Source organism: Botryllus schlosseri, chromosome 11 (genome assembly GCF_051294905.1).
Source record: "Botryllus schlosseri isolate E-star chromosome 11, Bs_hap1, whole genome shotgun sequence".
NCBI classification, from domain to species: Eukaryota; Metazoa; Chordata; class Ascidiacea; order Stolidobranchia; family Styelidae; genus Botryllus; species Botryllus schlosseri.
The window spans coordinates 23,397,214-23,423,895 of NC_137246.1; the positions used below are offsets into that span (position 1 = coordinate 23,397,214).

Genomic DNA, 26,682 nt, shown 5'->3' on the forward strand with positions numbered 1-26,682 from the left:
TTTGTGATATCTTTCTATCACTTTGAGTGAAATGGTCATAGGTAGGGATGGTGTGAACGTGAGGTTCACGTTCGCGTTCTGTGTGTGAACCTCGGAAAATTTGAGGATCGCGTTCACAACAGAACCTTGGTAGGTTCTGCACTGTGAACCTTTTTCATATATTGCAATTTTCACTTCATTATAACATCTTTGGTTCAAATTCATTGACTTTCAACTGCGGGCCACTCTATGCATGGAGCTGGCAGCATAAACGTTCAACACTAAACGAGCATGCCCCTGACAATCTCAAAAATTTACTTGTATTGTTACAAAAGTTTGCTCGAAATATCCAGCATTCCGTTTGTGCATATTTAGTGTCTCTGTGCTGTGAGCTTGACCCGCAATCACATGACATAAAGAGCGAAATACACTGTATTTTGTCAGCAAATGATCCTTATTCAACCAATCAATGAGAATGATATCGTCTTCTGATGTAAAAATCTAGCAGGCGTACGGGGTCAATCTTGACCACATATGTATACTGTATCATAAAAACCAAATCCGTGCGACTGGGGTGTTGGCTATACTGCTGTATAACTTGTTAATCGGTAGCAAGTATAAAAACCCATTTTACACTCTGCTCAATATCCATGTGGCAATACTCAGACGCCGAACACATTGTCCGATCAGGTCGAAATTGTTGGCAAAGCGACGCAAGATACTGATTTTATGGGATTATTATATCATTTGATTGCCCCAGTTGATACATTTGGCGGCGTTTCAAACGTCAATATGTACTTAAGTACTGAGCTATTATGTGGCCCCGAGTTGTCGCTCGGTATCGTGTACAGTAGATTAATATAGGCAATCCCCTAATTGAAATATGGGGTTGAAATTACCAATATGACGTCACGTGACGTCATGAGGTTCACGTTCGTGTTCACACAGAACCTTTCAAAAAGGTTCACGTTCACACGAACCTGAACCTTTCAGAGGTTCACACCATCCCTAGTCATAGGCGAAAGACGATTTGCATCACGGTGACTGAATATATTTCCGAAAATTACACCTCTCTTTTTAGTGTCATTTGTCATTTTGCGTTGCGAAGATTCACCACACTGTTAAAGGTATGTGATCCCTTGCCAAAAACTATACGTACTTGAGTACTTTTTCGGCCATCATTATCTACTTCTACTTGAAGTAGTTTTGACACATATCAAAAATCGCAACTTGTACTTAAGTAAAAATTAAACGTAAATGGCAATCTTACGAGCTACCATATTTTTGGTTAACATATACAAGCGGGATTGCCCAATAGATGTTTGCCAATGGCAAAAGTTATGGCCTTTGATTGCTCAGCATCGAGCTTGAGGGGATGAGTCAAGGGTGAGATTTTCACCGAACGTCATGCGCGTGTTCTGATAAATCTAGGGACATGGTGTTTTACGGTATGCGTTCCTGTTTACAGTACACACAGGTTCGTTTCTATTTCAATCCACAACCAGTATTAAAGCAGCTACATAAATATGAATCACACATATTGACATGGTATCTCTATAGAAATTAAACATGGAACGGCAACGACCGATTTTGCAGCTTCGTTCCGCTTCGCCGAGACTGGAGTGGAGAATTGTTTTGCGTAAGCGACTGTAGGATTTCTGGCAATCCAAAAGCTATCTTCCCGAGCGCAAAAATTATTGAATCTGGTCTTGATCGAAAGCTACTGTTGCACCGATTCCGAAAATGTAAATTAAAATAACGATCAGGTACTGATCCACCTAGAATCCGTCCTCCAATCTGAAATATCGGCATTGTTCGAACAATCGGAGAGTTGCAACGGGTCATTGTTATGGCCATTGTGTTGCGGTTACCCGAGTGTTCTGAACAATGCCGATATTTCAGACTTGGAGGACAGATTCGAGGTGGATCAGTGCCTGATCAATATTTAAATTTGCATTTTCGTAATCGGTGCAACAGTAGCTTTCGATCAAGACCAGATTCAATAATTTCTGCGCTCGGGAAGATAGCTTTTGGATTGCCAGAAATCCTACAGTCGCTTACGCAAAACAATTCTCCACTCCAGCCTCAGCGAAGCGGAACGAAGCTGCAAAATCGGTCGTTGCCGTTCCATGTTTAATTTCTATAGTATCTCACTTGTGTAGTGTGTTCACATCCCACAGCCAGTTGGCCCATCGCTCCAGCCCGCAATTACTACAAACTGATTTTTGCAACGCTTAGGCATCAGAGATGAGGGAATCTTTCGATAGAGACTCCGGATTGCGCTTCCTTTTCGGTATCGCACGAGTGCCACGGAAATAGCAGCAGCATGTCGTAGACAACTAAGAATCCACAGCAATAAAACTAACATATTGATTGATAACCGCTCTTTTCCCGCCTGTCTGTCAAATAGCTGAACCATAACGGTGCCGGTGACGAAATACTACGTCCGGTTTATACAAAACGCACATGATTGTCCGATAATAAACCACATTCACGCATCTCGTCAGAAAATTTGAAAAAAATCATTAAAATCAAGATGGTGAAATTAAAATCAAAAATCAACGAAAAAAACCTGATTTAAACCAGAACCCTAGTCGTAGCCAGAAAAACAATTTATTTTTATTTTGTTTGGGGTGGGGGATTATGACTTTAGGGGAGCTCTCCCGTGGGAACATCTCGCAGAACCGTACATCCTGCCATAGGCAATTTCATCACTACCCTTTATACATACGATTCTTAGACGCACACACACACATACCCTATGGAAGCTTCCAGTTGCCAACTACAGCTAGCTTATTAGGCGGTCGTTGCATGGATGAGCCCAAATCGCTGACATAAAGTGATGAACAGTCAGTGTGAATTTCGGCCCTAGTCGCGCGGAGCGGAATTTTTTTTGAATAAATGAAAGAATTTGATCAATAATATTGGTACGTCTATATGAGCAAGTGGTGTCCATTCTTATTACTTCGTTGAAGCACGGTTTGTTCGTAACCTCTGGTAGAGATTGACGCTACTTTAAAGATTGAAATCGCTGATACATACCAGACCAAATTAAAAAACACCTTTGATCAGACTCGTTCAATTTCAAATTAGCAATTTTTAACGGGAAGTGGTGATATTTTCCTGTGCCAGTTGCGTTTATGTTGGAGGCGTCTGATTGCAGGGACAGGATCATTCGGCGCCAGCCATTTAAGCACCCGAAAATCTATATCGAAGGCTTCGGAATACATGGGTCGGTTTTATGGTGGTCAATCATTTTGGGAGCGCACTTTGCGGAGTAGCATGTAGCATACTTTATATATCTTCGTGTGTCCCGGAATTCAAGTTGCCGGAGCTAACAGTCCCCATCCCCCATACTGAACTGACACTCCTACAGACTCAATCAACCCAACGACCTCGGGCTACTCTAGTGTATCTACTGGTACTGTTGTATTCTCATAATTGAGAATGCAGCTAAATTCAATAATGGGTATTTGCGGAATAAATTTTTTTCGTGATACTGATAACAAAATCAAGACATGAACGGTCACTAAATCGCGCTAAGCGCGAAGAAAAATTTTAGGTTGCATACATTTGCCCCAAAATGCTCTAATATCTATTGATTTTACTGAAGTTTTCAACAAATTTGGGGGGGGGGGCGACCGCCCCTTTCGCCCCCCTGGCTACGCCAGTGCTCAGAGATAGAGCACAGTGCAGACTTCACCCTGTGTACACGGGTAAGTACCCTGTGTACCAGACATGGGGTAATCGCGATTAGTAATCGTAATCGATTACGACGATTACAGCATTTTCAAGTAATCGTAATCGCAATCGATTACATTCGAAAAAAATCGGAAGTAATCGTAATCGTAATCGACTACTTCCCATATTTAATCGATTACTTTGTGTTTGAACGATTACTTTTTTGTACAGGACAATGACATAAACTGAACAATAGTGAACATTCGTCAACAAGGATTATACCAGTTAGTGATAGCACAAACGTCAGATTTTCAAATGCCACTGCTCCTTATTACGTGAGAAGTGGCCTATATTAGCTTTGCTCGTCATTACGTAAGTAAGAAGTATCCAGCTATCCACACATAGTGAATAGATATTCGATGTACATTAGTGTGATTGTAAGAACACTCACCGTGCTGTAGGGGAGATGTGGTACCGATGGATCAAAAATTGGAAAATGATCACTGGCCCCGAAATGTTCAGCCGAAAACAGCAAATCTTTTGCTGGCTCAGCACTTTGATACAAGCTCTACCTATCGCGCACATATACATGAATATCCGTCTTTTCAAAAAATATTTATGGACGTTCAAAATTTGTTGCTCGAACGTGTCATCGGTCCCCACCCGGTGGGTCCAATGGCACACGACCCCGGGACCTATGACACATATACCCTAAAAAACTCAAATGTGACTACTTTTCTTGCTCAGTATTATAATCTAAGCTACAGCAAGCCAAAGAAGAATGTTAGGTCGCAACTGTCAAAAAATAGAATAAATATTAACTCAAATGTTGTCATAAAATCACGTTTCGATTTAGGCTCAGACTTATAAATTTGAGGGTACATACATATTGCCCGAAAATCGACAGTGTGACTTCCAAATACCTCGTTATAGCGATACAACATCATATGCAATTATTACATAAAGATTTTCTGTACGTAGGCATGTTTCATTTGTTTCATGATTAGTATGCTTGATTATTTTGCTTGATTTGGCTATTGTATCATCGGTCCCCACCCTACGAATTTTATACATGAATCGAAAAAAGTCCACTCAAGGAAAGTACTGAAAAAAATAATAGGTGCTATTATATAGCCTGATTTAAGCCCTACACTTCACAATAAAAATGATTGCTGGTTTGTTCGTGTTGAAGGTTACAAAGAAAAATGTATATGTCGATCTAAATTTAGTTTACACCCCCCAAAACAAAAATCATTTGTGAGAGACCCCATAGCTCGCGCACGTCGAATTTTTTTGTATGTGAGGAAAGATTTTGCCAGCATGCAATTGTAGACAAGTTCACAGAGTGTAATCATGGAATTATCATGGAGAATTTTCAAAGTATTTTCGGTCCCAGTGATCCATCGGTACCACATCTCCCCTATATCAGGTTATCAATATATTCCATCCACACATAGTGAATAGATATTCGATGTACATTAGTGTGATTGCAAGAGCACTCCCCATGCTGTATATCAGGTTCTCAATACATTCCAGACGCCACTACCTCGCAGTAGGATAATTAATCACCACTCTGCCTAGTTTAAAATAGTAACTTTTGTATTGATGTTTGGTTACGCTTAGTTAAAGGCAGTTTGGCCGTAGCTGCTTGGCGAGCAGTAGGCCGATGTAGTACGAACGTACACCGGACAAAGGTTTGAAATTTCGTAGGCCTACAAGTAAAATAAAACATTACGATTTCCACGAGGAAGCATTAAAAATCAACAGCTGCTGATAAGCGAGTCGTTTCTCGTGATGGCCGCTTGCATTACATTATCTGTATTAAGTTGGAGGCAGAATTTTGTGTTTACTTTCTCTTATTCTCATATGATTCTACTTGAAACGGGCGCCAATCGTTATTTCACAACTCAACATTTGGACCTGCCGCCATAGCCATCCGCTTGTACACAGTGTTAGCGTGGCTTGTAGCTAGAATCAGGGCCAAAACAGCAAATCGTCCCCCACTCTAAACGTTGGTCTTGGGCGCCCATTGGGTAGTAAATTTTCAAGTTGAAGATTTAATTTCGTCAATAATATTGGTAATTGCATTATATTACTATTCATTTTTAATCCTCTCTCCGCCCCCCATGGTCAGATTTACTTGAAGAGCTGGGGGCACGTAATTCATAATTATCACATCTGGTATATTGTAATAATTACATTAGGGCATGTTGTTAATTCGTGACCTCCGGTCTGTTATATAATAAAAAGATATTGTAGTGGCCCAAACGTAGCCGACTAAAAGAAATACTTGCATGAGACGCACACACAAATTGCCATGTATTTAATGCTCTGTGGGTGCTAGGGTGGTATTTGCATTGTGGGCTCAAATTGGAAGGACCGGACTATTAGTCACGCCCACCCAGCGCGGCTATTGACAATGGACACATAGTAGCCTATACCTCAAGTTTCAGCCAATGTCTTTCATTAGTAGCACACTTCGCGGATTCGCATGTTGGCCGAAACTGCATGTCTTTTGGTGTGTCGTGGCGCGGTATTGACTGACACCTAAATGCCTGTTACTATAAATTATGCATGCTTTTTTTCTTGAAAAGGAGACGTATGTATTTCAAAATCAAGCTATATAGAGACATTTGAATCGCGATGCTCGTAGACAATTTTCAAGCTCATGAAATCTCTCGAAAATAGTTCATTATTTGTGTTGGTTTACGAAATACTTTTGAGCCCTTCGAGCTCGCTCCCCACCATATTAGGAAATTTTGGGTGCGGCAGTTGTGGACCTAGCAAGAAGGCAAATCGCTGGGTGCGATAAATCGTCCTCAATAAAATGGGCAATGGGTACTTTATGACGTAACAAACAAATGTCGCATCATTCTTTAAAGAAAGGTAATTGTTATCTCATTAGGCCTTTCAGCGCAATCCATATATTGTCTTCCAATATAACTTTTAAGATGCAAAATAACTGTAATCGTGAGTAATCGTGATTACTTTTCCAATGTAATCGTAATCGTAATCGACTACTTGCTGATTTTGCTGTAATCGTAATCGTAATCGTAATCGCGTCATTCAGAAGTAATCGTAATCGCAATCGATTACATTCACGAAGTAATCACCCCATGTCTGCTGTGTACACGGGTAAGTACTAATTATAATCATAGTAATAAAGGGTCTTATTATTTTCATCCGCCCATATGACACACAAGATACAATACGATCTAATGAACAGATAGAAGGGTGTCGAAACGACCAAGTCTGCATTCCGAACCGCTACGCCGCTAGGGGATCCGTCTGTGGTACGAAAATTATCTATATCACCTTACCTTACCAGGGAAATGATTTCCTGATTATATGCAACAATTGAAGCAACACATACCCCTCAGATGGTACGAGTATTTGTGAAGCCGTCGTACAGATACAAACGACGGCGCGGATGTGCCCGGTTTTTACCTTTTATAACCGCCCAAGACACACATTATAAAATGCGATACACAAGACACGATGTAATGAGCACATTGGAGGATGTCGAATAATGGCCAAGTAACTTACTGTCTATTTAACACTAGGGTTACCATATGTCCTCTTTTAAGAGGATTCGTCCTCTTTTTTGAGAATTTGGTTAAATGTACGTGGAAATTGGACTGAAATGTAGGAAATCAGCGGCAAAGCAACGGAACGACGGGTTTTTCGGGACTTGGGCCAGAAAAATGACCTTTTTTTTTGCCAACCTACGGAAATATCATAGAAAGCCTATAATTCGGGATTTGAGCTGGAAAGATGACCTTTTTTTATTTAGTCAACCGACCTCATAGTCGGAAAAAATTTACCGTTCACGATTTTACTCCAGTATTGCAAGTCTGAAAATTTTTAAAAAGTGTCCTTTTTTCAGATTTCTACTACTGCCTACTGCCAAGGCCTAACGCCTAATGCCCGATGTGACAGTCTTCGATCTTTCAATCGTCATTCTTTCAACGCTTTTCCTTGCCGTTTTTCTTCGTCCTCGACCTGGGTTTTCTTTGGGCTTGATCTGCAAAGACGCCGTAAGATCAGCGTGGTGTGCAATGACTTCACCACTCCCACGCCACATATATGGCATGTTGTATAAGGCATGCATCCTCAACTCTCCATTACCATGTTAAGCGGCGTGTCTTACACAAGTCGTGCAATGGGTCGTGCTACTAGTCAGGAGATCAGGAATATCGGCCTGGTGTAAATGACCATCGTAGTCGCCACACTCTGATTACAAAAAAAAAAGAACGCATGCACTTTCTGATTTCTTCTGAAGCTGAAAGCTTTGAAATGTCAACACTAACTCCCCTGCTAAGTAGCCTATATAACTGGAAGTAGCTAGGTAGGCCTACACTACGAAAAAACAGCAAATGATGTAGGCCAGGCCTGCTATTAGGGAATAGGAAACGGATGAAATATACTCTCTTCCAAATATGAATATTTAGAGTTAAAGGGTTCATTTGTAAGAATAATGCAACGATACATAATTACTCTCTCTTTCTCTACCATTTTTGTTTTTAAATACATTCACGCCCTCTGACGACATTCATACAATTTTAAATGTTCTATAGGCCATCTCGTACCGCGTATAATAATAACGCATTAATCGTCATGGTGTAATAAAAGTAGCTTACTTACATTTCTTCAAATTTGGGGATCCATTTTTCAAATTAATAGAAAATCGAGTTTTTGTATAATTTTCATACCATGTTCGATTGTTTGTGTTTGTCATATTGTTTCAAAGTTATAACCAGTGGCGTAACAGCCACTTGACGGTTTTGGCTCTGCACCAGGGGAGGCTGGCAGCCAGGGGAGGCAAAACGAGGATTCACACAGCATTGTAGTGTACACAGCACGGAGAGATGACTAATCACGAGCTAATTTGTTACGATCCATACGGGAATCGGAATTAGCCGTGGAAAATGACAGATGTAAGGGGCTGTTCCGAAGCAGTGAAACCACTTTGATCGCAACAGCGTTTGATATTTTACAGTGGTTAGCAGTGGTTCGCAACCTTTTCCCACCCACGTACTATTTCGAGGTTTTATGCAGTGCTGGCGTACCACCTACATAAGTTACGTGCGCTGAACGCGGTCAAAATGTTTCCACCGTGTTGAGCTGCCACAGGCATCAAGACATGAAATAAACTGCCTATTTTAAGGCGCAGTATATGATTTTTGTAGTGGATCCATTTGGAATTCTTGGATTATCAATGAAATAGTATTTACGGTGACCAACTCTTTATTTATTTATTATAAGTGTGCCCAAAAGGTCTCTGGCATTCGGAGAAATTCGAATGGTGATTGAATAATGATAAACCAAATTCCAACGTGAACGTCACCGTTCGGTTAAAATTCCTATATTCCTGACAAGCGCTATGTAGGCCTAGGCTTGGTAATAGAGCATTCCAGTGAAAAACGAAGGTAAGGATTTGGTGGTAACATTTTGGAATATTTTGACTGGCCCGGCCCGCAAGCTATCTGTAGCCGCAACCCGCAGATCGCGCCACAGGATGGATTGAAATATCTGGCTGCTTATATTCCCTTTCGGCACAGAGAAAAAGACTCGCTTTGTTGGTGCGTGTTTTCTATTAAAAATGAAATACAATAAGCATTGGCAAATACGTCCTAAGCTAATCAAACACAAAGGATCTTACTTGACAATGTGTCTTCCGGGTTTTTTAGTTTATTATATTTATAGATTTACTTTGACTGTAACAAGATACCAAAACAGTGAGACAATGAATGAATTGACCTAAACCAGCCCTATTCTAGCGATGCAATAAACCTAACTATTCCTATTCTAATAACTGAACTAATGCCAAAACGATCCAACCACTAACGCACGTGCACTTTGCACTAAACAGTGAATTGCACCACGATACGTCAGACCTAGTTACCGCTGTGAGGTAACAATGACACTGAGTCCACTTCCTTGCTGGGCGGGAGTGTGAAGGAGCCACAGCGACACCTTAGGGCCGTACGGCGGCTACACTATCTAATAATGGATTGAATCCGGACCGCGATCCTATTTTATTTCGACACCCCTGCTGTAAACTTTTAATCAACATTTTTCCTGCTGCATTGGCGGACCAAGTCCTACCGTTACAGGTCAAGGAAAGGCTGGTAATGTGTGCTCACTGCTCACTGCTCACACTTGACCAATGCGACTATAGATAGTATCAACAGCGCGACGCGTCTCTGGAGTCCTACACAACAAGCGGACTAAGCCAGTGGTTCCCAACGTGGGCGATATCGCCCCCCAGGGGGCGATTTGGCGGTCCAGGGGGGCGAAAATGACGAAGGGGGCGATAGGGGGGCGAAAATGGACAAAGGGGGCGACGGGGGGGCGAAAATAGCGAAGGGGGCGATAGGGAGGCGATGACGCGTTAAAACGGCGATATTGGAGTCAAGTCGGAGTAATGACCTTTTTTTTTAGTCATCCCACGAAAATTCAGTTGCAAAAGTGTAAAATTCGACATCAAACGGCAAAGTTGACCTTTTTTTTTTTTTTTTTTAGTCAACCCGCCGGGGATTACAGTTTGTATACCGATTTTACGCTTCACAAAATTTGGGGGGCGATGATCGGCGTTGAGCTTGAAAAGGGGGCGATGAGTCGAAAAAGGTTGGGAACCACTGGACTAAGCCAATCGATATCATAATAATCTGGCATATGCAATGTAAACTACTTAGACGTATAGCCTAAATATCTCCGTAAGTTGAAGGATAATGCGCTAAAATTGGTAGGACCCTAATACATTCTGTGGACCCAGTTCTACCCTTACAAGTCAAGGAAAGGCTGGTAATGTGTGCTCGCTTTTAGCGAAGCGCCTATAGAAAGTAGGCCTATCAACAGCACGACGTGTCTCTGGAGCCTTACGCGACAAGCGGGCTAAGGCAATCGATATCGTAATAATCTGACATATCTAATGTAGAGTATTTAGACGTAGCCTAAATATCTCTATAAGTTGAAGGATAATGCGCGAAAATTGGTAGGGCCCTAATACATTCTGTGGACCCAGTTCTAACCTTACAAGTCAATGAAAGGCTGGTAAGGTGTGCACGCTTTTAGCGAAGAGCCTACAGAAAGTAGGCCTATCAACAGCACGACGTGTCTCTGGAGCCTTACGCAAATAGCGGGCTAAGGCAATCGATATCATAATAATCTGACATATCCAATGTAGAGTATTTATACGTAGCCTAAATATCTCTATAAGTTGAAGGATAATGCGCGAAAATTGGTAGGGCACTAATACATTCTGTGGACTCAGTTCTAACCTTACAAGTCAAGGAAAGGCTGGTAAGATGTGCTCTTGAGGTACTCTCTCATTTCGGCAGACAGCATTGTTGCGTCACACTGCCAATCTCCTCAACAATGAATAATTTGGGGCTGCTTGTGGGGGTTTCAGGGCCATGAGCGGAATAAATTTTATATTTTCACAAGCAGTACAGCGTCAGCTTTCGATTGATATACCCGGTTCATCAAATTTAATGCTCGGCAAGCCGGTCAAAAATGACCGTCAAATTGCCTGTAGCCAAATGGAAATTGTGACGTGAATCAATTTCACTGAGCCGTGAGATTTGCTTGTGTCGACACCATATAGGACACTATGATGCCAGCCAGTGATGCCAGTGAATAAATTGTCAGGTTACCTTGAAAAACGCTGCACATCAAATTTGGTTCAATTCTAACAAGTATAAGGCTCCGCAGATCCAATTAAAATTTTTAATTTATTAGGTAAAATTAAATAAAAAAATTTCAAATTTTCTGTAACCCCCATGAAATTGTTGAGCTGTCTTCAAAGACGATGCAAAACAGATATGAATCAATTCCAACTAGTAGAAGCGGAGGTATTTGAGTTTTTCGATGATAATTCTCGGATTATCCTTGATTGGTGGGGCATATTTCAATGCTCCCTCTATTTTAGTCGTGAAGAATACAAGAGATAATAACCGTAAACGTGGGATTTGGTTCATCAGGATATCACGTAATCGGGCGGGTGTCTCTGAAGGCCGGAAACTTTTCAGTCAGAAATGGTACAACAATGCGATCACGAATATTTGAAATATATCTCTGTGTAACTAAAATATTCATCATTTAACCTGCATATAACGGTTTTGCACTAGCGTTTTCGCCTCTGCTAATAACTACTCTTCGGTAATTTCTTCCACAAAACAAGAGATTCATTGCGCAACTTTCGCCTGCTCGGAATGGGGTGTCAATGTCGCTTGTTTCTGATCGTATGAGTAGAGTGAAACTACAATACGCCATTGTCGGATGGTCATAAGTTGCCTATCAACATGCTCGACATTTGCTGCCTTGGGTGATTGTTTGAAGGAAGTATTTCCTATACTCGTTAGAAATGTGCTGGATAATTCATGCTTTTTCCACTCTACTCAGAATGGCTTCTCTGGCCGGATGAAATCAACTGGCGGGCCGTATGTTTGACACCCCTGTTCTAAAGCAATACAGAACTTCGTAGACGCTGCCAATTATATGCAATTATTTTTATTGAAAAGGCTGCTTGAACATGATACTATTTAAACGAGCGCCAGCATAATAGGCTATAATATGCTACTACGCCACTGCTTGTTATAACCAGGCCAAGATATCGCCTTGAGAGAATGAATACGTCACATAAAGTTAATTTCTCAAGATGTGAAAAAAATACATAAGCTACCTTGATTCCACAGCGACGTAGCCTACTATTACTGTTAAATTATATTATAAGTCGTACAAATATATGGGTAAATATGATGCGATCTATCTATACCTAGAATCAGTCCATCGGTAAAATTGTCGTTGTCAGTCTTTTGTTTAGTTTCGCCCGCTTGTTTTATTCAAATCAAATCATTAGCTCCTGTCACAACGGGAGCAGAGCATGCTGCATGGTTGGTCTGGACCTAAGAATGTAGAAGGACTTCTACATTCTTCGGTCTAGCTAGACTGTTCCAATATAGACCATGCAAACTCGAGTCACATTTCTGGAATGACTTGGCTTGACTCGTTGTCGTTTCTATAACATGACTTAAATTGACCAGGATTCGACTTTATGAGAAATAGGAAATGGCTACTGGGCGCATTTCCATGTATGTTTTCGAGGTGGTTTAATCCAACCAGAATGCAACGAGATAGCGTAGCGGTAGCATTTGCGGTTTGCGGTTTCCGCGCCAGGTACCTCACAATTCCGGGGTAGCATGGAGGAGAAAAGAATGTTATTGGTGCAGACTCGGTAACCTTACAAAAAAAGGGGTCATCGCGATCTCCGTCGTCAAAGCATCTCGGTGAGATCAGCACTCTCTCTCCTCTCTATGTCTCTCTCGCTCCCCTCTCTCTCTTTCTCTCCCTCTCTCCACCACTGCAGATATGTTACATTACCCATGGCTTACTAAAACATGGGCCATGCATTATCATGTTAATGTTGCCACCGAGAGTTCGTGAATAAAATGCTGGGTTTATATAGCTCAGTGAATACAACAACCACGCAAGTTATTTTCATGCTACAAACAGTGTTGCTATATATTGAGCAGGTGCTGCTGGATAATTAAGATATAAACGGAGAATATGCGTACAGCATGCTATTATACAGCCTTGAATAAGTTCCTGATAAATTAAAGATGTATCTTTAGGATACCAAATGATTTCCCACAATGCCAAGTTACGCTTGAGAGTAATGTCATCACTAACAGGCGCCATACCCCAGCTGATCTGACAGGCGTTGCTGTTCAGCTTCAGGCGCTTTGATGTTTTCTGGTGAAACGGTACCATAAGATCCAGGTTGGATTGGAAAGGAATATACCTATACAGTGAAGGTTATTTAGGTCAGATAACATGAAATAATATATTGCAATAGTTATTTTTGCGGATTTTACGTCATTATTTTTGACTCTGGGCGCTTTTATGCATATTTACGGTGTGTGTTTCTCATTTTAAAATAATTCACCCTTGGCCCTTGCCAACAATTATTGTTGAATTGTTGCTACTGATTTTCACTGCTCCGTCGATTATCCGGAAACGATTTATAGCGACTTTTCGAGTAACATGAAGAAAATAGGGCCAGACTATGTGTAGAACGAATTTGAAAGCTGCATGTCGGCTTGAGTTACTGAGTGTTTGCGTAGTGCCTAGTGCGTCAAGCCATCAACACTGTGCTTGAGCATATTGCAGATAGCATAAAAATTGTGTCATAACGAAGGGAGCTCGAATCCAGTAGTGGATTATGAATTGAAAAAATTGACAGAGAAAGGAAAGATACGGTTTATTTTATCTGTATCATTGTGATGCCTTGATAATTATTAGTTAACATGCGAAAGAATCGTTATCGAGTAAACGTGACCCAGATAGGGTTCGAACCCATGAAATACTGATTTTGAATCTGCCAATACGCTGTCTTGTTTTTTAAAGAAAGATTATGTACAGTAGCCTATGTGCATGAGAATGTCGAGAGTCTTGGAATTTGTGCTGAAAATGAACTCTCCAATTTTGAATGCTGCTACTCTAGTGGAATAACACTGGTGTTACATATAGTAATGCCAGATATGGTTAACGCAGATAACAGCATTTCAAGTTACTTGGACGTCTATTGGTATAACCATCTTAAGCAAGTATCTTGAGCTTATATTTTTGTTTTCCTTGGCCGTTATAGAATAAATCCTTGGTTATCACTCTTCTCAAACTGTAGTACTCCGCCGGGCCCAGTTTCCATCAAGCAACTGCTTGCTGAGTGTTCCAACCTTGCTACTCATTTCGAATCAAATATAAATTAAGAAATTTTGCACAGTATAATATAATATAAAGTGTGAATAATCTTAATGTATTCATTATACATCGTCACTCAGCTTGAAGCTTTGATGATACCATGCATACATGTCTGAAACACCATACATACACCTTGTTTGTTTGCAGCAGATTATATTATCCCTGCAGAGGTCCCAAATCTCCATGTTTTTGTAAATATGAATATTGATATTAATCGGAGTTGACATTTGTGGAATTACAGTCCGAAGGGGACATACTGTCTATAAACTGTTCGAAACATAGGTAAGTTTACTATTTTAATTGACTGATATTGTTTGACAGTGGTTAGACTAGAAACTGAAGATGGTGATTCATCAATATTACAGACAAACAAATCATTGAATATGCTATAATGTTATATCGCTTGCTAAAATTTTAATACTTTCGACTTGGCAATTCATTTTCCCTGATTGGCAATTCATTTTCCCTGATTGGCAATTCATTTTCCCTGAGATGATGCGATGTCGGTACGTTCATAGTATATATAGCCTATATATATACCACCCATTATGGATACGGTACCAGTGGTTCCCAACTGGGGAGTAATTATCCCCAGAGGGAGAATTTTGTGACTTCAGGGTGGGAATATTAAGAAAATTGAATATTGTTTGAATTGAATCCCAGATTTTTGAACTACGAATTCTAATCCCAAAAACTCATTCGCTAGGTTAATAAATTTCGCTTCTTATAATTCAACAGTAGGTTACGCTTCGATCCGTTTTACCTAATTTACACTTATCGCTCTTTTGTAACTTCTGCAAATGCTTGTTTGTTTTTGTAAAATGTTCTTAGCAGATCCATTGTGTACTTATTCTCAACAAGAATTTGTAACAAGAAAAGTCGCAATGAAATCGAAATATCCATCCTACCAGTATACTTTTGTTGTGATTTTTTTTTCCACACAGATTGAAAATATGCATGGTATCGTATGTTGCAAATAGTAGAAATAGTGCATTTTATAGTTGGTTGTACATTGTACAAACTGACTACCTGCTTTGGATTGTCCCCGACTTTATTGAGCAAACACATTCTACACACTTTCGTTATCCATTGTAACGTTCACTACTTTAAGTTCCTCAATATGACTTGGTTGTTATCTATGCTCGTGTGGGGGAATTGAGGGTTGAACATTATGCCAATGGAGGCATGCAGCTAAAAATGTCGAGAACCACTTCGTTAAATCCAGATGCAGATATAGAATCCATAGTGTGCTGTTCATAGCCTATACCGCACAGCTTGACCTTGGTGAATGTTAGTCTGTTTCGGAGACGAACAAGACCATGGCCAAGATATGGTTGAAAGAAAATGAAAACTGTACAAAAACTTTGATTTTCCGTATTTGTTAAAAAATGTTCATAGGCCACACTGTTTCCATTGTGTGAAGATATATATTTATGTTGATGTTGATGTTCAGTGCAATTTTGATCTCTCCAACATCAATATTTTAGCAGTGGACTCCTCGGCAAAAAATCATGAGCTTGGCCAGAAAAAGAGCCGATAAAAATGAAGACGCCAACCAGTCGAGCTCGTCTGATGACCCTGCAAACTCCAGACTGAAGATGTTAGAAAAGTATGGACTCATTTGGTCAAGTATCTGGCCAATTTATCATTTTTTCGTAATGCGCCTTTTGCAACATAATTTGATTTAAACAATTAATAATTTTGTATATAAATATGAATGCTTTTCCTCAATATAATCATTCTTTGACGATATTGATGATGTCATCATTTCACAGCTGGAATGATATGACCTTTGACAATATTTTTGTTCCTTGCTCATGACATAACGAAAGATGTTAATCCTCATTTCATTGTGAACTGATCAATCGCGTATCTAGCATGATGAAACTTTAATGTGCTACAACTTTGCCATAACAGAATGCTCGATGAAACAATAATGCCTAATACAATATCGAGTGACTCAAAGACTTTTCCCAGGTTCCCAATAACAACAAGTATGAGCATAACACCTTGTGATTTTTCTTGCAGATTTATTACAAATGGCCCGTGGAGTCCGGAATGGATGAGTGTTGAAACCCTGCTTGATATTCTCATTGTTCTATATGATGAGTGTGGAAACTCGACGCTTAGAAGGGAAAAAAGTGTGAAAGACTTTATGGAATGGGGTATGTTGTATATTATTTGTCACTTACTAAGCTATATTTGTCCCCTGTTACTATAGACATGCACTAGCCATTGTTAAAAATTTGGCTCTTGTTGCATTCTTGTGATCTTGGCATTTGTTGAGAGTTGTCATTGACTAAATATTCCACTTGTGGGCTGTAAACCCTTCTTTACATCATTCTGCCTACTCGAAGGTTGTTTTGATTGTTCTATGTTGAGTACAGTGTCATACGGTACTTTATGTTATGTTGAGAAAACTGACTGCTTCCATTTTCAGGCATAGTTGAGCCTCTAGTAGCCTTAACTAGATTCATGAGGCATGTTCGGTGTGATTTTGAGCTCGATCTGTGCTATTGACCACTCGGCAGATGCAGACAATTGCGCATAGTATTAGAACTGATTTAAGTTTGAATTTGATGTTCAAAATAACCGTTTCATGAACTAGAAATAGTCCAAATTCAGATGTAACTGTTGATAGACAAGATTTTTCTTGAAAAAGAAACCATGACTGTCCAACAAAATCATTTTGTTGATCAACGTCTGTGGGGTTACAGGCAACGTGATATTTCCCACTACCATCACAGTGGAAGGCCAGACATACCAATCCCTTGTTCCCTTGCTGTTGATAGTGTAGTATTTTGTTTAGCAAAGGTATATTGTTGCTATTGTAAAGCTCTGCCTGACCTGTGATTGTATATAAATATGCAGTGTACACAAAGATTATTTAGAAACTTCGAGAGGTACACTTATCTACCATCATTAAATATCCATAAGTATGCTATTGGTAACAATAGTGGGAGCTTTGTAACTAACGTATTGTAACGTTTCCTTGAAGCAAAACCATTCACAACGAGAATAAAGGAAATGAGGTTGCACAAAGAAGACTTTGATTTTTTAAAAGTAATTGGCCGAGGAGCTTTCGGAGAGGTAACTTTCTTTTACAATGATTCAACCTGGTAATCGTGATGTTGTGTGGGTTCATCAATTCCTACCACCAACGAATGCATGTGTGGGCCAGTATTATGTATCTGTGTTGATTTCACATTTCTTCTTCTCTATTTGCTTGTTGCCACTAGGCTCTGGTTTATTGTTAATGAATCTGATAATTCCGTACAAAATGATTATTGGGCATCAGAGCCAAATTATGCAAACTTACTCCTGTATTGATGACAAACATTGCTGTTTGAATCGTATCTGATATTCAATAATATTTTAACTCAATCGGGGCAAGAATATATAATTTCAAGGCACTGTGTGTGTGTCATTGGGACTTCCCTGGTGTAATAATTCATTTCGGTGGTTCTCCGTGGTTTTCATGGAGTGCGGTGTTCCAAATGACAATTTTGAGTCTGTGCCATAAATTGGATGTTTTTCTGTATTGGCTGATTCGTTTTTTCGATCTAGCGTAAAATTTTTGATGTCTGAATCTTTTTGGATCCGCGTACTTTATAGCCTATCGAGTGACTGGAGTCGCTGGGTTTAGTATTTTTGTTGGTAAACAATTATGCTCATTGCTCTGATCTGGACATGATTGTTGATAAAATCTATGCATCAAATTATAGCGTCTTTTCCGTCGAAGCTCAACCCTATTTATCATGCGTTATTCTGACTCAAATGATCAGTTGGGTAGATTGCCCTTCTCTATATGTACTAGGAAAGTGCTTGAAATATTACTATCATTCTGTACTGGATTCGTATACACTTATGCATGTTATGTGATGCGCTGATGCTTATTACAGTATTACACTCAGCACACTTCCTGTAGCACCAAACAAGCCATTCTCTTCGTGGCTGGATTAAGAAACTTGTGCGGTACCCTTGGTTTCAATGGGTCGGTGGGTTCTCTATCTTGAACGGTCTTGAACAGATGGCCAGTGGTACATTGTATTGCACTGGCTAGGTCATGATTGTTGTAAATTTTTGTGAATTCCCTTTATAAACCTTGGGAAACACCATAACATTAACATGCTTGGACTTGATGGTGTCTGATCATTAAGCACAGGATGATATCGACAGAGGACAGTATTTTTTCACATTGTCAACGCTGTTTCGTAATCTCACCAGGTGGCTGTAGTGAAAATGCGGCATACGGATGACGTTTACGCGATGAAAATATTGAACAAATGGGAAATGCTAAAGCGTGCAGGAACCGCTTGCTTCAAAGAAGAAAGGGACGTTTTAGTTCATGGTGACACTAATTGGATCACAAAGCTCCATTATGCCTTTCAAGACGACAGCAACTTGGTGAGTAGTCACCTTTGCCTATTGTTTTTCAACACTTGGCCAAAACATACAGCCTCTTGCGTCATAATCAGATCTGCCCATTCTGTATTTTGATGTATGCTTTCTTCATACATTTTCTGAGTGTCTGCAGATATCGCAAAATTGACCTTGGATACTGGTTGAAGCCTGTGTATAGTGCAAAATTATGTATTTATCCTGCCTTGAATGGAGGAGAAGCCGCTTTGTACTCCACAAAGTCGTTGTCTTGTCACTTTGCTTCCATTTGTGTAATGTTTTAGTAATATACTGACTAACTGACATAAGGTTTTTGCAGAAGAATACTAACTAGTAACTAGCCTATGGGATGCAATTGGCCTATAATTCGGTACATGTTTTCGATTGTGTAGATATAACCAGAAATAATGTCATCAGAATTTAGATAAATTTACTCGAAACAAGTTATGCACACCACGACACCTTTTACACGATAGACTTGGACTGTCTGTCAGATACATCTCTGTATCGACTTAACAATGCCCGAGTAATGCTGTGAACATTTTTCATTGTTCTTGACACAAGTTGAAAATTACTTTAAGATGGGAAAGCCAATCCATTACTTGTTGATATCAGTAGGTTTGAGCGTACAGTGTTATCCGTTCAAACATATTTATGAAGCATTTTAAGGAAATGACATCAGTCGTCTATTTTGTTGACTCAATTCAAGCCTGTGGGGTCAAGCAATTTCCTTCAGTGATGCTATGCCCGCCGATATCTTTCATCTAAAATCCAAGTGCTGTAGTTCGAAAAGAGGACCAAATGATAACAGTAGCTTCTAGATAGCTTGTACTGCAAATGCTAACAAGGCATACGGTTGCGATCCTCTGATAATTGAGAATAATATTTTTCTTCACCTTCATCCGATCTTTGTTCCAAAGCTGGATTTCTCAACCGTGTGAAAATGAGTGGCATTTTTCTATGTGATTGATGGCCTGTTTTTTCTGTTGGCTGATGGCATTTTTCCGGTGGCGGATGACATTTTGGTGGTGTTTGACGTTTTTTAAGGATTCGGTCGGTAGCCTGCAAAATTTAGGCTCTGTAATTTTCAAAACGTGCTTCAAAGGGGCAATTCTGGGTGTTGAGCTAAATCACTAACCTGGAGTTGCTTTAGGAATGATATTGGATGAAGAAATTCAATCCAACTAGGTACTATTGATTGAATAGACTCGTTCTGCATTTGGAGGTGACATTGATTTGAAGGCTATGCATTAAGTCAGGGCTGGCCAACCTTTTCAGCCAACGGGCCACATTCGATTGACGAATTATTGCGCGGGCCACCAGCCGCGCGAAGCGCGAAAATTTTTTGAAGTTCATAGGTCAATAATATTGTCATTTGAATATATTGTGGGCCTGCTGTATATCGCTGGGCCAATTTTTCGAGGACTGGGCTATTTGGCGCTTGGACATATCGATATCGAAAGATGCGACCAACATGCGTCAATCATTTCGTGCCTAGGTTTCATAGTCGATGGTCTTACTGCGAGCGCAAACGCAATGTCGCATATGTTGAACGACACTTTGTCTCGTAATCGCGAATATAGTTAGATTCAATCTGATACATTAGGTGTTCTTCCATTTTCACAAAAGGGCAACAATAATGAAAACAAGAAATCGAGTGACAACATGTTGCGCCAATCTTGTAGAAAACTTTTACCTTTGATAAATCTACCGCAAATTATTCTGCTTTATTGTAGTGTACGAAGATATAACAATATGTGAATGGCTGATGGATCTGTCAATGCGTCGGAACTGATATTTTAGTCATCACATCTCAAGTGTTGCGGCCAGACTAAACAAATTTTTGGTTAGCCGTGCAAGTTCACAATCTGTGCAATCCATTTTTCATGATATTAGAAATTTCGGAAATGACCTCGCGGGCCACTCAAAACCTTCTCGCGGGCCACATGTGGCCCGCGGGCCACGGGTTGGCCGGCCCTGCATTAAGTCCTACCGTAGATACATCCACGATCGCTCTCCAGTTATCAGTGTCGCATTTGCGATGCTCTGTAGTCTGTAGGTCCTACTCGCGCAAATTCGGCATTATTAGACGCCACCCTTTTTTATTAGAATCTCTGTTGGTAGTGAAAATTATGTGAAGGTACAATTTGATTTATTGTTCTCGAGCAATAGAGTGATTGATATTTTATCGCTAAGGGATGTTACAGCCGTATAACCTTGATATAATTCTGTGAGTTGCAATGTCTGATCTTAAATAATGTGTTGTGTTGTTACATATGATGCAGTGTCTAGCCCTACGCTGGAATAAGTCCATAATCATCTTCACGACGTTTTCAAGAAAAGATCAAAATTTGGCGTTAGTGTATTCCCGCTAATCATGGTACGTAGTACACTAAGCAGCCCACCTAGTGTGATAATTTCCATTTCATTTTTTACTTGTTTGTACATCCATTCATCAATATGACAGTGACATTATGACAAACGAGTAGTGGTGTATAATTAACAATGTTATGTAAAGTGACATTGATGAACGCACGAATGGAATAGGCACTATCAACTCTACAGCATATGTTGACCAAGTTTTCTCAAATATCATGCAATGAAATTGGGCTTTGTTTTCTCACATTCCGAGATCAAAGTGTTTCTATTCCGATGCATTCTACAACGTTGGACGCTTCATTTTAATGTCATTGGAATTATAACTCTACAATTTTTGAAATACATCATTCATGAGAAGTAGCAGTGTATCAGTAGCTATGTGCATTTTATCACCACCTCGTCATTTCAACAGTATTTTGTCATGGATTACTATGTGGGTGGCGATCTGCTGACGCTCTTGAGCAAGTTCGAGGACGGTCTTCCAGAGGATATGGCGAGATTTTACATTGCGGAAATGGTCGTTGCAATCGATTCTATACACAAACTCAAATATGTACACAGGTATGTTTTACCCGAGAGTTTATTTAACGTGTTGTATTTGTGAAAGCATGTATCACGTCTACATGTACAGTAGGGTTGTCCATAATTTGGAAAATCTTACGAATCCTCCGTTGTAATGTCTTATTCTATAGATTATTGATAAAAAACGACACTGAGCCTGAAATAAGCTCACAAGAAGGCCGTTAAGATTTCGTGCAAAGCGTTTGAAAGTAGCTGCCGAAGAATGGGCGTGCCACCGACCATAGAACGGCGAGAAGACAAGCAATCACGAAACCACGGCTCTTGATTGGCTAATCGGCTATGCTTCAATGACCACGACAGCAGCAGCTTGCTGTGTAGGTGATCAAGGAGTCTGCTACCGGCGGGGATTCTGAATGCGCATTGTATGTAGGTTGACAGATAATGATTTAGGATTGATTCAGGATATGTTGCGGTACGAAATACATGATGAAGAAACAACAGCTGCTTCACAAAAACGTCTAAAGCATGACCGCTTTATTGTGAAGAAAACCGCCGTAGCCTATTTGCCTTGTTTTTAACGACGGAAATCATAGGCGCTTATGCAAATAGCGACGGATTCCTAGTTTCAGAAAGGCTATATCATTATTGAATACAAAGATAAAGCTTAACAATGACACTATAATTTGTGTAATCTTATTGGGCTCAGGTTGTAGTACATAATTGAAGTTTTGACTGCTCTAGGGATCGGCTGAATCAGACGATCAGGCTTGGCACTTATCAGATGTTAACAGCAAATTGAATTCACTTGTAAGTGTTTGCAACATCCCTAATGATGCCGCAGAAACGAGGTTTAAATGCAAGCACAGACTATGCTTGATATGATGTACAAACTATGTTGGATGCTATGCATTATGCAGCATTGTCTGTTCCTACCGATTAATAGTATGTGCTTACTTTTACACCTCTTTTCTGCGTCATCATCAAGTACTTTGACAACACTTGCAAGTGAATACATTTTGATGCGAGCATCTGACAAGTGCCAAGCATAACCCGCTGATTCTGCCGATCCTTAGAGCTTTCAAAACTTCAACTATGTACCACAACCTGAGCCCAATAAGATCACACAAATTATAGTGTGATTGTTAAGTTTAAATTTGTATTCAATAATGATATATTCTTTCTGAAACTAGGAATCCGTCTCTACTTGCATAAGCGCCTATGCTTTCTCTCGTTGAAAACAAGGCATATAGGCTACGGCGGTTCCCTTCACAATAAAGCGGTCAGGCTTTAGACGTTTTTGTGAAGCAGCTGTTGTTTCTTCATCATGTATTTCGTACCTCAACATACCCTGAATCAATCCTAAATCATTATCTGTCAACCTACATTAAATGCGCTTTCAGAACTGCCGCCGGTAGCAGACTCCTTGATCACCTACACAGCAAGCTGCTGCTGCCGTGGTCATTGAAGCATAGCTGATTAGCCAATCAAGAGCCGTGGTTTCGTGATTGCTAGTCTTCTCGCCGTTCTATGGTCGATGGCACGCCCATTCTTCGGCTGCTACTTTCAAACGCTTCGCACGAAATCTTAACGGCCTTCCTGCGAGCTTCTTTCAGGCTCACTGTCGTTTTTTATCAATAATCTATAGAATAAGACATTACAACGGAGGATTTGTAAGATTTTCCAAATTCTGGACAACCCTAATGTACAGTTGCACACATACCGCTGTATCACACATTCGTTCCAATTCAGACAAAATAATAGGAATGGTGAAGCATCTTATTCATTAACATGAAAATACTGTGGATTGAGACAATATTGCACCAAATGAAACGCATATAACTTGCAGGAATGGTAGTTTTCTATAGTTTTGTTATTTTAAAGAGCTTTTTGGAGGTACAGAACGTCAACATACAATCGAATAGTACATTCATATTGAAATGAACCCGAATATTTTCGGCTGACACTCGTCAGGGGTAATAGTCAGCAACTAGTAGAGAATTGGAAAGAACGATTGTTGTTGTTAATGTAGAATGTTCTTTCCAATTCTCTGCCAGTTGCTGACGGTTACCCCTGACGAGTGTCAGCTGAAAATATTCTGGCTAATTTTGTTCTTTTCTGTATATTTCTTTGTCCCACGTTCGCTAATGTTCCAATATCCACTTGGACGTTACATGACTTTTCTTTTCACCAAATTTCTTGTGACAAATTTCAGGAAATAATATTCCATGCTACTTCTGTTGACACTTCGTTTATTAATTTACATGAGTATTTTGGTGAACAGTGGGTAACCTGTAGCAGCTAGCTTGTGTTCTCTCTTTTTTGTTCGGTTAGTATTTTGATTTCCGCTCTTAGCCGGCGTTCCCATAAAGATACCTTCTTGTTGACATCTGTAATTGATATGATGGTGGCAAAATCGCGCGGAATTTCCACCGTTTATTTATTCAAACTTGATCAATTATATGCGCTGCTGTCCACTTCACTCGCCGATCATTGTATTCTGGCTACTGACATATGTCACTGTCAGGGACATGGGGTATTTATCACTAGTAGGATAGCAAAATGTAATGGACGATTACTGCGCTAGGAATCGATTTCTAGTGCCAACAATCTGTACCAATTTTGCCATCCTAGGGTCGAGATACGAGATATGGTGTCTCAGTGAAGGTTCACCTAATCTGTGCCGTCTTTGATTTGAGGATTACGTCTCTCACCATCTCTGATTAAGACGCCTCATCGCGTTGATTGTGTAATCTGCTATAAATAGATTTCACAATGAAACAAGTGTGAAAAGTTGACATTTCGTCACTCTCGATTTACTGCGTAATCTTGTCCACGTGTCGCGGATCGGCGACGGTGGCATTGGTGTGTGGTTGCCATGACGATCAATGCATTATATTGCATACCGCTCTGCGTGCTCCGTCCTGTCAAAATGCTGTGTGCCATGCCGCTCGTCGGTGTAGTTGTGTGTGACCTTTGAAGGATGTGTTATTTACCGATGGCAATGTGTTGGATTGATTAGATTGGTTGCAGTACTTGTGGAACGTTTCGAAACTTTCAGACTTGCGTTACGCACCGGTTGCAAAGCACTGTAATATACTATTGGATTTTGTTAACTAAAGCCAGCACTCGCCCGCCAGCACTGCTGATACTTGTGCAAGGTTGCCACCAATTACCATACAATAGAAGAGGCCTTTGTTTTGTCATGTTTTGAAGCCGTATTAGATATTAAATGACGCACGTAATCGGAGCTAGTCGGCTAGTGATCATATGCACTGAAGCAAAAATACCATTGTGAATGTTAAGTGAATGTTTGATATCAGCCCATTTTCGGTGGGTTTTACCAATCCCACTTTCGTTTTCAAATCTGAAAATTGGGCTTACCTACAATCATTGCATTATCAATTTCATGTGCTAATTGAGATGCAATAAAAGTCACCTATTCTGTATTCTAAAGTGACTAGTAGCACGTTCAAGTGAAATATCCAAGGTAAATAACATAAACCTAGATGAGGAAATGATGTTGCAGGCTCCCAAATGTAAAAGCTTGGGACGGTGTGAACCTCTGAAAGGTTCAGGTTCGTGTGAACGCAAACCTTTTTGAAAGGTTCTGTGTGAACGCGAACGTGAACCTCATGACGTCACGGGATGTCATATTGCGAATTCCAACCCTCCGTTTCAGTTAATGATAGCCTATATTAATGTGCACGATGCCTAGCGATGATTCGGGCCACATAATGCCACAACATTGACATTTTAAACGTCGCCAAATGTATCAACTGTCAATGATATAATAATCCCATAAAATCAATATCGTCCGTCGCTTTGCCAACAATTTCGACAAGGACTTGCTAGAGGATATAAGCTTGCGCCTCAACGGTCTAGGCCAGACCGGACAATGCATTTGGCGTCTGCTGAGTATTGCAACATTGATATTGAGCAGAGTGTAAAACGGTTTGCTACCGATATTACCTCATTAACAAGGTATACAGCAGTAGGCAACTCCCCAATTGCACGGTTTTGTTTTTTATGATACAATAAGCATATGACGTCAATATTGACCCTGGCCCCGTATGCCTGCTAGATTTTCAAAATCAGACAACGATGTCAATTCCATTGATTGGTTGAATAAGCATCATTCGCTGTCTACATGTAGTGTATTTCGCTCATGATAATGTGTGATTGCGGGTCAAGCTCACAGCAGAGAGTCACTTAATATTCACAAACGGAAAGCTGCATATTTCGAGCAAACTCTTGTAACAAAGCAAGTAAAATATTTGAGATTGTCAAAGTGCATGCTCGTTTAGTGTTTATTTTGTTCATGCTGCCCGCGCCATGCGTGGAGTGGCCCGCAGTAGAAATGCAATATATTTCGTCCGAAGATGTTATAATAAAGTGAAAATTTTAATATATGTAAAAGGTTGACACTCCAGAACCTACCAACGTTCGTTTGTGAGCGTGCACCTCTAAATTTCTGAGGTTCACACACATAACGCGAACGTGAACCTCACGTTCACACCATCCCTAGTAAAAGCAGCACTGTAAACATACCGTAGTGGAATCAGCAGGTCTAGAACAGTTATATTGAATCATTCAAGTCTATTTTATCTGTGTGAAACCTGAAACGGTTTTATGATCTCGTAAAGTAAAATTTCTTGTGATACATTCGATTGTGATTTGCCCATTAGATTTGTTTGCCTAGCCTTATTTCTGTTTCGACAATTGTCCCGCGTTTAGTGCCAAAGTTCAGCGGAACAATATGGCGCATTGTGACAATCGCTCGTAAAGTAGTGGGATCTTAATCCGTCTGTTATTTTGCGTCTGCAGAGATATTAAGCCCGATAACGTACTGCTCGACGTCACTGGTCATATTCGCCTGGCGGACTTCGGATCGTGCCTGAGGGTGCTGCCTGACGGAATGGTAAGAAGACACGCTGTGTATATTACTCAGAATACAAT

General features: G+C 40.2%; 1 protein-coding gene across 3 annotated transcripts in view; it reads left to right on the forward strand.

Annotated features, from left to right (window-relative positions):
• Positions 1–14,536: 14,536 nt before the first annotated feature.
• Positions 14,537–26,682, forward strand: part of LOC145451026 (serine/threonine-protein kinase MRCK alpha-like) — a 41,244-nt gene continuing 29,098 nt past the window's right edge. For 2 of the 3 annotated variants that reach the window (XM_080329511.1, XM_080329513.1), the window contains exons 1-7: positions 14,538–14,706; positions 15,912–16,033; positions 16,453–16,589; positions 17,423–17,514; positions 18,652–18,831; positions 21,617–21,765; positions 26,551–26,644. In XM_080329511.1, coding sequence (XP_080185637.1) covers positions 15,936–16,033; positions 16,453–16,589; positions 17,423–17,514; positions 18,652–18,831; positions 21,617–21,765; positions 26,551–26,644 — 750 coding nt within the window. In that variant the 5' untranslated portion in view covers positions 14,538–14,706; positions 15,912–15,935. Of the gene's footprint in view, positions 14,707–15,911; positions 16,034–16,452; positions 16,590–17,422; positions 17,515–18,651; positions 18,832–21,616; positions 21,766–26,550; positions 26,645–26,682 lie in introns of all 3 variants that reach the window. The other variant, XM_080329512.1, reaches the window with a different exon arrangement.